This window comes from Notolabrus celidotus, chromosome 7 (genome assembly GCF_009762535.1).
Source record: "Notolabrus celidotus isolate fNotCel1 chromosome 7, fNotCel1.pri, whole genome shotgun sequence".
Lineage (NCBI taxonomy): Eukaryota > Metazoa > Chordata > Actinopteri > Labriformes > Labridae > Notolabrus > Notolabrus celidotus.
Genome location: NC_048278.1, coordinates 15,203,821 through 15,217,664, shown reverse-complemented (window position 1 = coordinate 15,217,664; position 13,844 = coordinate 15,203,821). Strand labels below are relative to the sequence as shown.

Below are 13,844 nucleotides of genomic sequence, written 5' to 3'. Positions count from 1 at the left end.
CCATTAACTCAAAGTCACTGGAAGAGGAGGAGGAGGAGCTGCAGAGGACGAGGGCGAGCCCCGGGTTGGCAGGTGCAGTGATGTCGAGGCTACGCCAGTCTGTGAAAGGCGTGTCCTGGTCGTTCGTCCTGATCTCTGCGCCACTGGTGATCTGGATCTTCAGCCTGGACTCTGACATCACCAACATCTTCTGGGAGTGATGAGGGAAAAGAAAGAACAGGAAGACTGTGGTGGTGGCCAGGAGCGATGAAAAGAACAAGGAGAAAGAAGACCAAAAGGCAGAGGATTATGCGATGTAGTGAAGATTGGTGAGGCACAGTGAGAAGCATTTAAGGATGGTTAACTGCTTTGTGAAGATGAAAGAATGTTAGAGAAGCAGAGGAAAATATTTTGCCACCAGACAATCAGGAAACAACATGACAGACCTGATTATGAATCTAAAAGGTGCTATGTGTAGCTGAACATCTCTGTCAAATTCAGGATCAGATTTTATTTAAATCTCACAGCTCGCTCAGATTTGTATCATCTGAACACAAATTTTTATCTATGGGGTGCCAAAATTAGTCCCTGACAACGTCCTATGAGGCTGTATGTGAATGCTAATACAACATGCTAATCCCTCCATTCTGAATTAGTGAGGTTATATTATATATATACATTAGTGTCAAAATTACAGTACACAAAGATATAACTATTCTTTATTTTATGATTCAGAAAAAATATCCTAAATACTTCTATATTCCTAAAATTGAGTATCCTTAAATAATCAGTTTAAAATAACTTAATTTAATTGATTAGATTTGTGTTAAACATGCAAAGAATTAAAGAAGAGGCTCAATTTGTGTTGTGCTTAAAGTCCCTACCACTAGATGACAATGAAGAAAGTTACCTATATTTATTTCACTCCACCCTAACGTAACATAGCATATGAAACAGTAAAAAAAACTTTATTATTATAACACAATACATAGGCTTTAAATTAAGACAGAAATTAAAATAATTAAAGTGTTACCCCTGTGTCATTAAACGTAGTATAATATGTTTTTGATGTACTGTATAGAAATTCAGCATTCACTTTAAACTGTTTATTCAGCCCTGGAGTGTACAATGTAAACACATTCCTTCATAGGTTGTCATTTTAAAAAAAAATACTATTTCCCACTCTGATTTTATCATTTGACCTTCCTTCAAGTCAACTGAGTTGTAAAAACTTTTTGTGAGATCTTCTCTAAGTTAGTGTACAAAGCAGAATCCAATCAGTTTGTGATATTCGACACAGGGGCATGCCTGTCAGTCAATACACGTTGATGAAGGCTGCCATTGTGTACCCTCTGTCATCGCTCCTCCAGTTTCTATTCTCTGTCCTCTTTCCTTCCCCCTCTGAGCCACAATAAGAGCCATGGTTTGCTACTACTTCCCATTCAGCCGAGGACTGAGGAGACATCATTTTAAAGAACTGAGAGGTAGGGGTATAATGCACGAAACAAGGCTTAAAGTGATTTTTGAACATCACACAGTTTGTCCAGCAGAGGGCACTCTCTGACTCTGACTTAATTGTTCACTGAGCACTGTCTGCAGCATTTTGTAGCAGAGCATCATAGCTGAGCAGGCCTAACCACAATTGTTAAACATTGTGTATTGATGTTAAAGGTACAGTTAAAGAAGTCCCTTACTGGTAAGTTTGGGGATAGAAACGTGTTCTATTAGTTTCAAAATCTGAAAGTCAAAGCTTTAAGTCTTATCGGTTCTATGACAAAGTTATATATCAAGTTGCCATGTCATTTAAATCAATCACCGGTGCACCAACATACATGGGTCCTCTGATAAGGTTTCCCCAGTAAAGTTGCCAGCCAGCAGGTATTAAAGTACACAACAAATAAGTCTAGTGGCCAGTTGCTTGTGTGGATAGCTGGACTGCAAGGAAGTCTAAAGTTTGGCCACATTTTACTAAGCAAAGATAAGGAGGAAGCAAAATGTTCATGAAAAAGTTTATGTTGCAAAATGAAAACACTGGTGTAAGTACATCATAACATTTGATTACCCCATAACGGCCTGTGAAAGACATATTGATGACAAAATGCTACCCATAGCACCTTCTCAGATTGAACTGTCTAGTTTGAAAATGATGTGTATTGAAAGAGGGAAGAGGGAAGCCCTGAGTGGTACAGAATCAAACACGCACACATGCACATAAACACACCACCCAATGTAACATCAACATTGTAATTCACCAGTAATAATATAACAACAATAAGTGCTCAGTGACATAAATGAAATGTACAGTAGAAATCCTCTTAAGGCCACTGCAACAGTAAAATCTGATTATTGTTCGAGCTTCCCTGTAGATACTGTAAACAAACACTGAAACCTGCAGACTGTTAGACTGCATGACAACGCACGTCACACTTTTCTAACATGTTAAACCCAAGTCTGTATGACTCTTTAGAAACACACTATTTTCCTGCAGCATCCAGGGGTTTGAGTATGAGCAGAAAAACAAGGTTCAAAAGGTCTGTAAGGTTTGGTTCACTCATCACAGAAATGAAATATTGAAGACCAGTCACTCTGACCCTCATCCAGGTTGGTAAGAGATCAGTTATTCTATCTTTTCTTTTTTAGTTTTTACACAGTAGACTATTTCAGCCTGCAGCCACAAAACAGGCTGTAGTGGCTGCAACTCAATCCAAATGTTCCTGCGTTTTTCCCACTTTATTTTGTGATTGCAGGAAAAATCCCTTCAGAAAATTGAGTGGCTTTGAAGAGAGTGATGTTAGATGTTTCTCTTATACAAGATGTATTATCCTCTTTGACATAATGATCAATCAGTTATAAACTCATCCCGGTTGAGGATTTAGGACCAATCTGTCTTTTATTATTTTAAATTGTACACAGTGGTCAAGTGTATTGCTTAAGCATGCAGCCACAAAACAGGCTGTAGTGGCTGCAACTCTATCATTACTGACAAAAACTTACTGGATCCATACAATCCCTCTTTGATAGTAAGTTAATTTTCTGGGACAAGAAGGAGCCTCAGATTCCAATGAGTTAATTTGTAATGAGGTATTTTGAGCAGAAATTAAACAGCATGTTAAGTCAGATTTGAGTGTTTATAATAACATCATGAGCCTGTCAGTGGAAAACGCAAGAACATTTAGTGGACGTTCTTTGATCAGGAGCTTCTGAAATTATGTAGGTTGCACTCTTTACGGCCTTATTTGTGACTGCACTCTGAAGCGTAACCTTTTTGACCTTTAAGCCCTTTTTGACCCTTGACACGTAAAAAAAAAGAGATCCAGGATAAATAAGAAATGCTATTTTAGCCTGCACACCAGGATCTGTTTAATTAGTGGAGACATTTTGATTTAATGATTCATTTTCTTGGTCAAAGACAGTAGCGGTTGTTGTCCTTAGTTAAATTATTATCTATTTATGTAACTGCTACATGTATGGATAATATCATTCTTATGTACTGTACTGAACTTTTATTTATTACTCTTACTACTCAAGTCACGCATGAAAACCTTTTTTTTTATGCCGTTCTTTGCTTTTCTGTTAAGTTTGAGACGCAGGATTTCAGTCTGTTGTGATATACAGACTTCTAATGTTCAGTCATGCAGCCTGTTTATTGTTTTTCATGAAACGCATATGTTAATATTATTTGTTTGTTCATTGATGGGAATCAGTGGCCTGTCTGCCATCTTCTTCAGTGATGTGAAATTTGATTGCCATTGAAGGGATTTTTTATTTATGGATGGTGATTCATTTAGTTACAGGGACTCTTGTTTCATTTCACATAAGCCATGATGACAGAGATTTAAAGCCACATTTATGGGAAATAAATCTGAGGTTTGGAGAAAAAATCCTAATTTTCTGACAATAAAAGAAAATAAACTAAATTGTGCTTTTTTTCTAACAACTATTGTTGATGGTTTTCCCTTTAAGTGGCTATTTATAGGTCAAAGGCTCATTTAACACATTTATTTGAAAACCACAAACCTGTTGATTAAAATAGAATAAAATATTTTAATTGAGACATTCTCACCAGTCTCCTCCTTAATTACCCAAAACAATCAAGATTTTTTCTTTTTTGCCGACACTTTTCTGCCTCATTTTTTTGTTTCTTTGTTTATTTATTTTGTTCTTGTATTTGATAACATGTTTTTGTTGGAGTTTTATTTTAAAACTTTTAATGCAGAAGGAACACATATTGATGCGCTAAGTAGTGAGTATTTTATTTGTATTATTTATTTATATTTTATTTTTCTCCATGATTGCACAGATCCGACAGTCCCCAGTGTACTACATGTGTTTTCACTCTTTATTCTTTATATTAGTATACTCATCATTGTTATTGTCAGTTTAGGATTTAGGAAACATGAGTGTTTAAAAAGGGATTTCTCTGTCTCCAGATGTCACTATAGATTTTTTAAAATTATATTATTTTTCATGTCCACTTCTCTCTCTTGTCTGCTCCCTCTTCACTGAGTTACCATCAACATCTACACTGAATCTAAATGAGGGAGCTCCATTTTGTAGTTTTATTTGAATTATTTTTCTCATTCATTTGCTGTTGAAGAGTTTGTTGTCATGGAAAACGATGTTAAAGGATGAAAAGAACAATAAATATTAAAGTGGTTCTGAAGACCGGTGACGTGTGCTTATTGACAGAAGTTTTTAACCTTGTTTTTTCCTATGCTGTTTTAATTGTGTCTTGTGGAACTTTGGGATTTGCTCTGAATGTAAAGTGTGTCATAAATAAATGCATTAGAAGCTCCATGTAAAATCCCATAAGTCATTTATTTTATCATAATTAATTTTCATTAGAAAAAACTCCTGAAATATTTAAACCAGTCCCATCTTACTGACAGGAAGGACTCAATCTTGTATGTTATCTCATCTTAACCCACCATGAGATGATTAAAAGCCTCATCTATGATTAGGACCAGAACAAGGACAGTTGCTTTTTAATACAAGACTTTTAACGTCAGCCTTGACAAGAGGGCTTTATAATAGTCGCAGAGTTGTAAATGTTCTTTCTGATGAATATCTGGCATAGGAGATATTTCTCTGTAATGAGTCTCCTTTTCTTTGCTGAAAGATTCTTACAACCTGCAGGGAAATAAGTGTATCCTAGAGATCATGATCAGACTAAGTCACAGGCATTAAAAAATGAAAAACAATCTTTAAATTTTGAAAGTAACAGCGCATAAGTCTAACAGATTGAATAAGGACAACACAAAGAAGATACATTTCTTTGTTTACTTTACATTTGTTTGTGTTTTTTGAAGTTCAAGATATTTTATTTTAAAACTTTTGATCTTATTTTTTTATTTTTTTATTTTGAGTGTTTTGTTTGTTTGTTTGTTTGGTTGGTTGGTTGTTTTAATTGTGGTGTGCTTGTTTTTATGATCCCATTCTAAACCCAGGGCTGGGACACTCGCACACTATGACCACTCAAAATAAAGAAAGTTTTTTGGACAAAAAAAATAAAATTAATTTAAATTTACATCAAATAAAAATACTTAGTGATCACTTCGTTAGACAGTTTTTCATGAGCTGATTCTACTATATGCATGGGTTTTAATGAAATGGTTTTATACCAGGCACCACCATCAGTAAGTTAGCCCAAATACTGCCACCCATTGGCCAGCTGTTGAAAGCATACGAAGTATTGGACTTTCTGAACAATCTGTCTGTTGGTTGATAATTATTTATCGAACAGATCACAGTGTGTGCAAGCTGAAGGCATTAGCTCTGATTTTCTAGGCATAGTAAGTGGTGTGCCCAGGGCTCTGTCTTAAGGCCATTGCTGTGCTCTGAGGTTCATTATAGGTTTTAAATCTCTAACCCATCACTGCTCCCTGTATGCTGGAGTTGGTTGGACTGCATTGTCCACCCGTAGGCTACATCACTGGCATGTCCTTGTTTATAAGGCGATTCTTAACTTGTTTGCCTCGTATTTATGGGATTTTATTCATTTGAAAAATACTGGAAGCTAGAGGTCTCCGCTCTGTGACCCAGTCACAAAAATTGCTTTTGCTTTCAGTCCCCAGAGTGCATCTTGAAATGGGTAAAAAGAGTTTCAGATATGCTGCTCCTGCAGCCTGGAACCCGACGCAGGAGAGCCTGGCATTGTGTGAGCTTGTCTCTTTAAATGTTTTTAAAAGCAGACTGAAGGCTCTTGAGGAAGATGCTTCAATTTGTAGATTCTTTGACTGATGACTTTGTTCTGAAACCCATGATATGTTGTAATGTTTTAGAATATGTGTTGTTTGTAACTTTTCTAGAATGTGCTGCTGATGATCTTGGCCAGGACCACTTGAAAAAGAGATTTTTAATCTCAATGTGGTTTTCCTCCCGGTTAAATAAAATAAATTAGATAAATACCAGAAATTTTAAAGATCATATCAACTAAATAAACTTTTTCTGAACACGCATTTTTCTAATATTCATACATTTTTACATCAAATAAAATATTAAAAATGTAAAAATAATATTAAACATTATAATAGACTTCCTAAATCATTTTAGATGTATAATGGTATTACTTTTACATTTTGATTTTAAATAAAACTAAAACTATCACAAATAAAAAGCCTCTAAGTCACATTTTTTTTAATTCTTATCTTTTTTATCGCTCACAATCAACTCACTTATCAATTCCTATTATGATGTTATAACTATTTTTTATCTATTTTACCCTGCGGCATCATAATGGCCAACACTCGTTAAATAAAACATAATGACAGACCTGCAGTACTACATCTGACCACAGAGTGGAACCAGTGAGCAAGTTAACAGTGTATGAGTGCTTCTAGTGATAGGTGGATCACTCTACTGTAGCCTACCTTACTCAGTATGCCAGGGACAAGACCATCCAAGAGGTTAAAGAGATTTTAAGACCCAGAAAGATTAAAAAGGTGAATCCTGATTTTATTTTTTTTACATTTTTAACATTTTCTATTATTAAAACATGAGAGTGTGACATGATAGAACACGTTTCTATAACACCCTCCATCACATCTAATGGTGTGTGGTGGTCTCTAAATGTGTGTACATGAGTGTGTGTCTGAGTGTGAGTGTGAGTGTCGTGTGTGCGTGTGTGTTTAAAGCATGTGTTTGTGTGTGTGTGTGTGTGTGTGTGTGTGTGTGTGTGGTGTTGTGTGTGTGTGTGTGGTGTGTGTGTGTTTTTAGGGTCAGGGGGGCTGGTGGGCGAGACCTGAGTTCCATTTATAGACAACAAAGTCTTCATAGAAAGAGAGAGAATCACGAACATGCACATGTGCCGGTGAAAACAGCTCTGACACACACTTAGATCGAAGAATATCACTAAAAGTGAAATCTACTGTCTACTTAAAGAAAGAAAGAAGGGTCGAAAGAAAGAAGGAAAGATAAAGAAAAGGAAGAAATAAAGAAGATCTACTGAAAAAGTGACTTTTGAAGTAAGTACTTTTGTATGTTATTGCACAATGTGAACATGTTCTAATTTACATTTTTACTGTCTAAAAACTGAACTAAAATCAGATATTTCCTTATCTTGGATGTGCATTTCTCTTTTCCTTTACAATAAGAGTAAACTTGTGAAACAGGTAAACATAGAGGTTAAACAAATACAGAAACAAAGAGGTGGACAGAAGCTTATGGTAGCAACATGTCAAAGCAAGTGTTTTTTATTACAAATTAGTTTTAATTCAAAGCTTTCTACTTGTTAATCTGTGTGTCTTTTGGGGGTAATAAAGAGTTAAATATTTGTTGTGTTTTTTTTCTAGAATTAAGACGCCAAAATAAGAGAATCATCCATTATGAGAGGGTTAATGTGAACAGGGGTTTAGCTAATTAGAATCCTGACAGGATGAGCAGGGCTCTAATGCGAAGCTATGGCTTGGAAGACTTATTTTAAACAGTGTACCCATTTATTGCCTGGTGCTAAGCAACTGAGACATACAAAAACTGACACAAAATAATGATTTTAAAAATGATGTATTTCTACAACCCCCCCCCCCCCCCCCCCCAAAAAAAAATGAAAAAAAGAGTCCCTCTGACTCTGTGATCAGTAACATTGGCTTGCAGGACGAATTAATGTTAAACTGAACATTTCAACTCACGGTCAAATTGAAACAATCTGCTTATTTTTTTTAATTCACATTAAACTGAACATTTCTATTGAAGGTATCAGTAGACAAAGTGAACAGGACTTCTGCAGGAATATTAATGTTGACATTTGTGTCCTCATTCAGCTCTCCTTCCTCTATGCAGTTGACACACCTTTAAAAATAAATGAGACAAATGTGACAGCTTCATTGTTTCTATAAAGATATCAGCAGCTAGAGGTGTTGTTGCCTGGCTCACAACACAGGATGTTGTTCCGCTTTTCCCTATCAGAGATATTTGGGGTTAAGTAGCTCCTGAGCTCTGAGATGGACACTTTGTTGTTTTCACCACAGTGTCAACAGGACAGAGGGTAAATCTGCTAAACTTCTTCTGTGAATTGACCTACTATGACAAGTGTGATACTGTTGTCGCTGGTGTCACAATGAATGAATCACCATTGTTTGGGGTATCGACCAATTAGAATCAAGTATTTGACACAGACAGGTAATAACATTGACAATGATCTGACAGCTGATTCTGATGATAAGCCTACAAATTCAGAGGACTCAAAACTATACAATTGAGTGAGGGACCAAAGATATCATTTTTACTATCCCACTGTGTAAAGTTTCAGATTTCATCTATATACAGATTAAGTAAAATTAAACAACAGAAGTAAGAACTGTATACATCTGCAATTTATGCTCAAGAAATCAGTGACTAAAATCTTGTGGATGTAGGAGATAAAACTAACATATGTCTGCAGTGTATACTAACATAAACTTTTATGTTAGATTGAATGGAGTTGGACAATTCATTCCACCATTTAGGAACAACAGAAGAGAAGAGTCAAGCTTTTTGAGGCCTTAAGTGCTGGAAGCACTAGGCGCATTTCTGAGGCTGAGCGTAGCGGGCGAGAAGGGGTGTAGACCTGGATGAGGGGTTCCAGGTAAACTGGAAGCCATGTCACGAAAATGAGCAGGGGAGTGACATGAGCTGTCTTAGGCTGGTTGAAGACCAGACGTGCTGCTGCGTTTCTGGATCATTTGCAGAGGTTTAACTGTGCATGCAGGGAGGCCTGCCAGTAGAGAGTTGCAGTAGTTAAGTTGACAATTTAACAAAAATGTTACTTTAACTCAAAAACAAAACTCTGAATAGTAGAACCAGAGAGAAAAATATACCTGACGTGGTCTCATGAGAGAGGACCATGAAACAAAAAAAGTTGTTAATGCACAAGAATACGTCATAAGAGAAAGATTTACGAGAAAAAAAAACACAATATTGTGAGTAAGCTCACATCTGGTTTATGTCAGCAGGGGAAAGTTCTGGGGTGGCAATGGACCCCCTTAAAATCTGATTGGCCACCCCAACCTGAGCTTTGATTGCCTATTTTATTCCATCAGATATCTTATAGCTCTAACCCTCCTTTATATTAACTATTGTGGAATAGAAAAACAAAAGTTCACTTAATTGTTTTTAATCTGCGGAATGCTATTCAAGAACAGAAAGGAGAGAGGGCTCTTCACAACATGTGTGTGTGTGTGTGTGTGTGTGTGTGTGTGTGTGTGTGTGTGTGTGTGTGTGTGTGTGTGTGTGTGTGTGTGTATGTGTGTGTGTGTGTGATGTGTGTGTGTGTGTGTGTGTGTGCGTATGTGTGTGTGTGTGCGTGTGTGTGTGTGTGGTGTGTGTGTGTGTGTGTATGTGTGTATGTGTGTGAGTGTGGTGTGTGTGATGTGTGTGTGTGTATGTGTGTGTGTGCGTGTGTGTGTGTGTGTGTGTGTGTGTGTGTGTGTCTGTGTGTGTGTGTGTCTGTGTGTGTGTGTGTATGTGTGTGTGTGTGTGTGTGTGTGTGTATGTGTGTATGTGTGTGAGTGTGTGTGTGTGATGTGTGTGTGTGTGTGTGCGTGTGTGTGTGTCTGTGTCTGTGTGTCTGTGTGTGTGTGTGTGTGTATGTGTGCATATCAGATCAGGTGTGTATAGTGTGAGGTTGAAAGAGAGCATGTCTATTTCCACTATCACAAGGACTGGCTGTGTGCAACATGTGCCTCACACGGGTTGAGTCTCACTTTGCGTCCATCAAATATTGACACACTCAGTATGGAAGAACACTGGCTCTGTTGATTTGTTGATCAACCTGAATGTTTTTCCGGGTGTGTGTGGAGGGGGGGGGGGTTACATCAGTATTTGACACCTGATAGCTATAGTAAAAGGTCACGTCTGGTCAATCCTCTCCTTTTTGTTCTTAATGATGACTCTCAGGCTGATTTCACTGTCAACTTTGACACAAGGAAGGTTTTATAGTGAGTCACTCAATCAAGCACAACTAGAATATAATACAATTTTTGTATCCAGTTACAAATCACCCAAATTCTTGAAATTTTCCACATTTCTGGCTGTAGGAAGTCCCAAACTGTTTTTCGTGATAAATAAACTTCTGGTGAAACTTTCTTAAACCTTGGGTTTTCATTCCACAGCCCTAGCATAATAATGATAATGTTGTCTTTTAACCAATGTAAGATTTGTTAATAGGGGGAATAAAATTGTATCTCTGCTGTTTATAGGTTATGTGCTTTGTTAACTTCATAAAGCTGGGACCATCTACAGGTCAATCTACTATTCAAGCCTTACCTTTGGTCATGAACTTTGGGACATGAAAATAAGACTGAGATTGCTAATTTGAAAAAAAACAAACAAACAGAGACATAAACCAGATACAGGCCTAATAAGGGCAGCTCTCTAAGTTGGACAAGTTAAATAAATCTATATCTCTAGTGGGACCTCTAGCACTGATACACCAGCACTCCACAAACGAGTCTTATACAGGTTTGCCGTCCTTGGAAGACCTCTTGTGTTTAGTAAGGATGTGATTGACACGATAAGATACAATGGTTACAGTCTTACTTGGTGTTATGCCTGTAGAAAATGAACTCAAGCGCTGCTAACTGGCCATTCAACGCTTACACTTTCTGGGTTCGTAGAGCTGTTTTAGTAACATAGTCATTATCATAGCGTTCAGTCTTGAAATGCTGCTCCAAAGTGCCCTTTTCGGGACTGACACTACTTGTGAAAATAATATATTTTTTCCATTTTAGCATCGACCATTATTGAACATGAAAGTGTAGCAATGTAGGCAGCAAATGATTGACAGTATCCACTACCACTCACTCGTCAACAGGTCCATGCTACGTATCTAGGCAACATGCTCTGAGTGCTTCCCCAGGAGGGATCAATTGGGAATCAGTCTGCGGTCAAAAGTTTGATCATGATCGACTGGTGGGGCACCAGTGCTTTGGAGTTTCCTTAGAAGAATGTCTGGGCTTAGATAGGATCCAGAACTCAGACATCTGGGAGGGGCTAACAGTGGAAAAGCCTCTGCTTCAAATCAAAAGGAGCCAGTTAAGGTGGTTCAGGCACCTGCCTAAAATCCAATTCGGAGAGGAACCCTGAGTAGATCCAGAGCTTGTTGGACAAATAATGGATGTAATCTGACTTGGTAACCTTGAAAACCCCCAGCTGGAAAATGTTGCTAAGAAGAGAAACATCTGGGTTGACTTGCTTGGTATGGAAAATGGATGGATGGATGGATGGATGGATCACAGAGATTTTCAACAAAGCATTCAGATGGAAAAACTTTTTTTTGGAAGAGACTAAAGGCCAAAAGTTTAAAAGAAGCTGAAATATTACACAGACCCTCATATAAAGACCTTTATTTCAGTTTTGACCAACCACAAGCTTCACTTTTGACCCATCAAACTTTCAGTTTATGTACAACACAGTTTTAAATGTACAACTGTAATTGAATGAGGAGTTTAGCCTAATTTTGGAGAACAAGCTTAGAGTTTAACTACATTTATTAAAGCATCGTAATAACACCCCCCTTTTAAAATACATACTGAGGCTATTTTACAGGTGAACTGTTAACTTGTTGACACTAAATATGATCAATTCTTTATAAAAAAATATTTTCCAAAGTTTGACCCGTTTGACAATGTTTTTGTATGATGGCAAAATTGAGAATTTAAAAACTGAGCTTTCATGAATTATGGTTTTATGTTTGCATAATTTCTAAAATGCCCTCCACCTTTGCATTATCGACTTTTGCTAACTCCTGGAATGTGTGTGGAGTCAAGAATACAATAGAGAAAACACTGAGGCCTATTATTCTTGATTTGTCCATGGAGGATTTCACTTCCCGCTGTTTATTGTTTTTTCTTTCCTGTCTCCGTTTGTCGTTCATTTCCAGCAGTCATGGCTCCCAGTTTGTCTCAGGCGTACAGGAGGAGATGGTGGATGGCAATCACAGCCATCATAGAGAATCTGCTCTTCTCCGCTGTTCTGTGGGCTGGGGCTCTCTGCTCATCATGTTGAAGAATGAAGGCTTCTACTCACACCTCTGTGTTGGTAAGACCAAAATCCAGATATCTTCAACTGTTTTCTAAAACCATAACAACACTGACGACTGGGCTAAAATACAAGCCTGAGCCAGCTGTAACTATAAGCCTTAACAAAAGGAAATTTTTAAGCCAACTCTTAAAAGTAGAGAGAGTTTCAGTCTCCAGGACCCTGACTGGTAGATGATTCCAAAGAACGGGGGCTTGATTACTGAAGTTTCTACCACACACACTACTTTTAGAAACCTTAGGCTGGCTTGCATTCTATGAGCTTAGTGTTCTAGAGAGGTGATTGGGCACTATGAGCTGTTTAAGATGTGATGGTGCCTGACCACTTAGAGCTTATTGGGTAGGATTAAAACATTTTAATTTAGTTCTACATTTTATCAGGAATAAGTGAAGAGAAGCTAATTCTTGTTAATGCACATGCTGCAGAGTTTTAGAACAGCTGAAGAATTATGAAATTATTAGACCAGCTAAAGTTGTTGAGACTACCCACTGTTGCAAATGCAACGGTCTGTGGGATACAGTGTGTGAAACACCACCCCAGGGTTAAACAATTAGTAGTTCCCTGACCATTACAAAGCTGATGTATCTGTTGCTTTTAGAAGAGCCTAATCTGACAATGTACAACATCAGGTAGGGAAAATAATAACAAGTGCATTTGTCTGACCTCCAACCTCAACAGACTGACAGCTTATGGATCCGCCACCTTTCATCAGTTTACTCTCTTTTTTTGACAGAAAATGATACTATTAATGCCACTATTAACTCCATGGAGAGAGGTCACTGGCCAAGTTGTGTGGAGCAGGAGGAGGTATTGAATCTGGGCTTCACAATCGGCTCGTTCCTCTTGAGTGCTGCCACTTTACCACTCGGGATCCTGATGGACAAATATGGACCACGCCCTCTGAGGCTTGTCGGCAGGTACAGCGGCAGTTCTTTTATGTTACAGTTTTTATATAACAAAGGAAGTCTACTTTTTAGTCATTTACCATAAAACAACAGCTCATACGTGTCTTGACACCTCTTGTCCGTTCACATTTCAGTTCGTGCTTCGCAGCCTCATGTGCAATGATCGCTGCTGCTGCTCACAACCCAGAAGGTAGGACAACACATCTACACAAAGGCAACAGTGCAGTCCTATGAATGCAATAGTATGCCCCAAGAGAGAGACAACTTCCACAACAATTTTATCTACGTTTTTTTTTTGTTAATGAGGGGAATACACTTAACATTCACCTTTATATAATATGATATTTAAACATGAAATAATCAAGAATGCAATTTTACATTAATAGTTGGCAGAATAGCTAAAGAAAAGAAGGAATATTGCTGGTGACAAAACACAGGTACAAATAT

The 13,844-nt window shown here is 37.6% G+C and overlaps 2 protein-coding genes across 2 annotated transcripts in view; both read left to right on the top strand.

The window, feature by feature from the left end:
* The window catches only part of LOC117815424 (sarcoplasmic/endoplasmic reticulum calcium ATPase 2-like), a 34,883-nt gene extending 30,237 nt beyond the window's left edge, over window positions 1-4,646 (top strand). The window contains 1 exon segment of the mRNA XM_034687125.1: window positions 15-4,646. Coding sequence (XP_034543016.1) covers window positions 15-200 — 186 coding nt within the window. The 3' untranslated portion in view covers window positions 201-4,646.
* Window positions 4,647-12,339: 7,693 nt separating this feature from the next.
* Window positions 12,340-13,844, top strand: part of slc43a1b (solute carrier family 43 member 1b) — an 11,335-nt gene continuing 9,830 nt past the window's right edge. Inside the window, 4 exon segments of the mRNA XM_034688413.1 lie at window positions 12,340-12,427; window positions 12,430-12,492; window positions 13,226-13,409; window positions 13,532-13,587. Of these exon segments, the coding sequence (XP_034544304.1) occupies window positions 12,340-12,427; window positions 12,430-12,492; window positions 13,226-13,409; window positions 13,532-13,587 (391 nt within the window).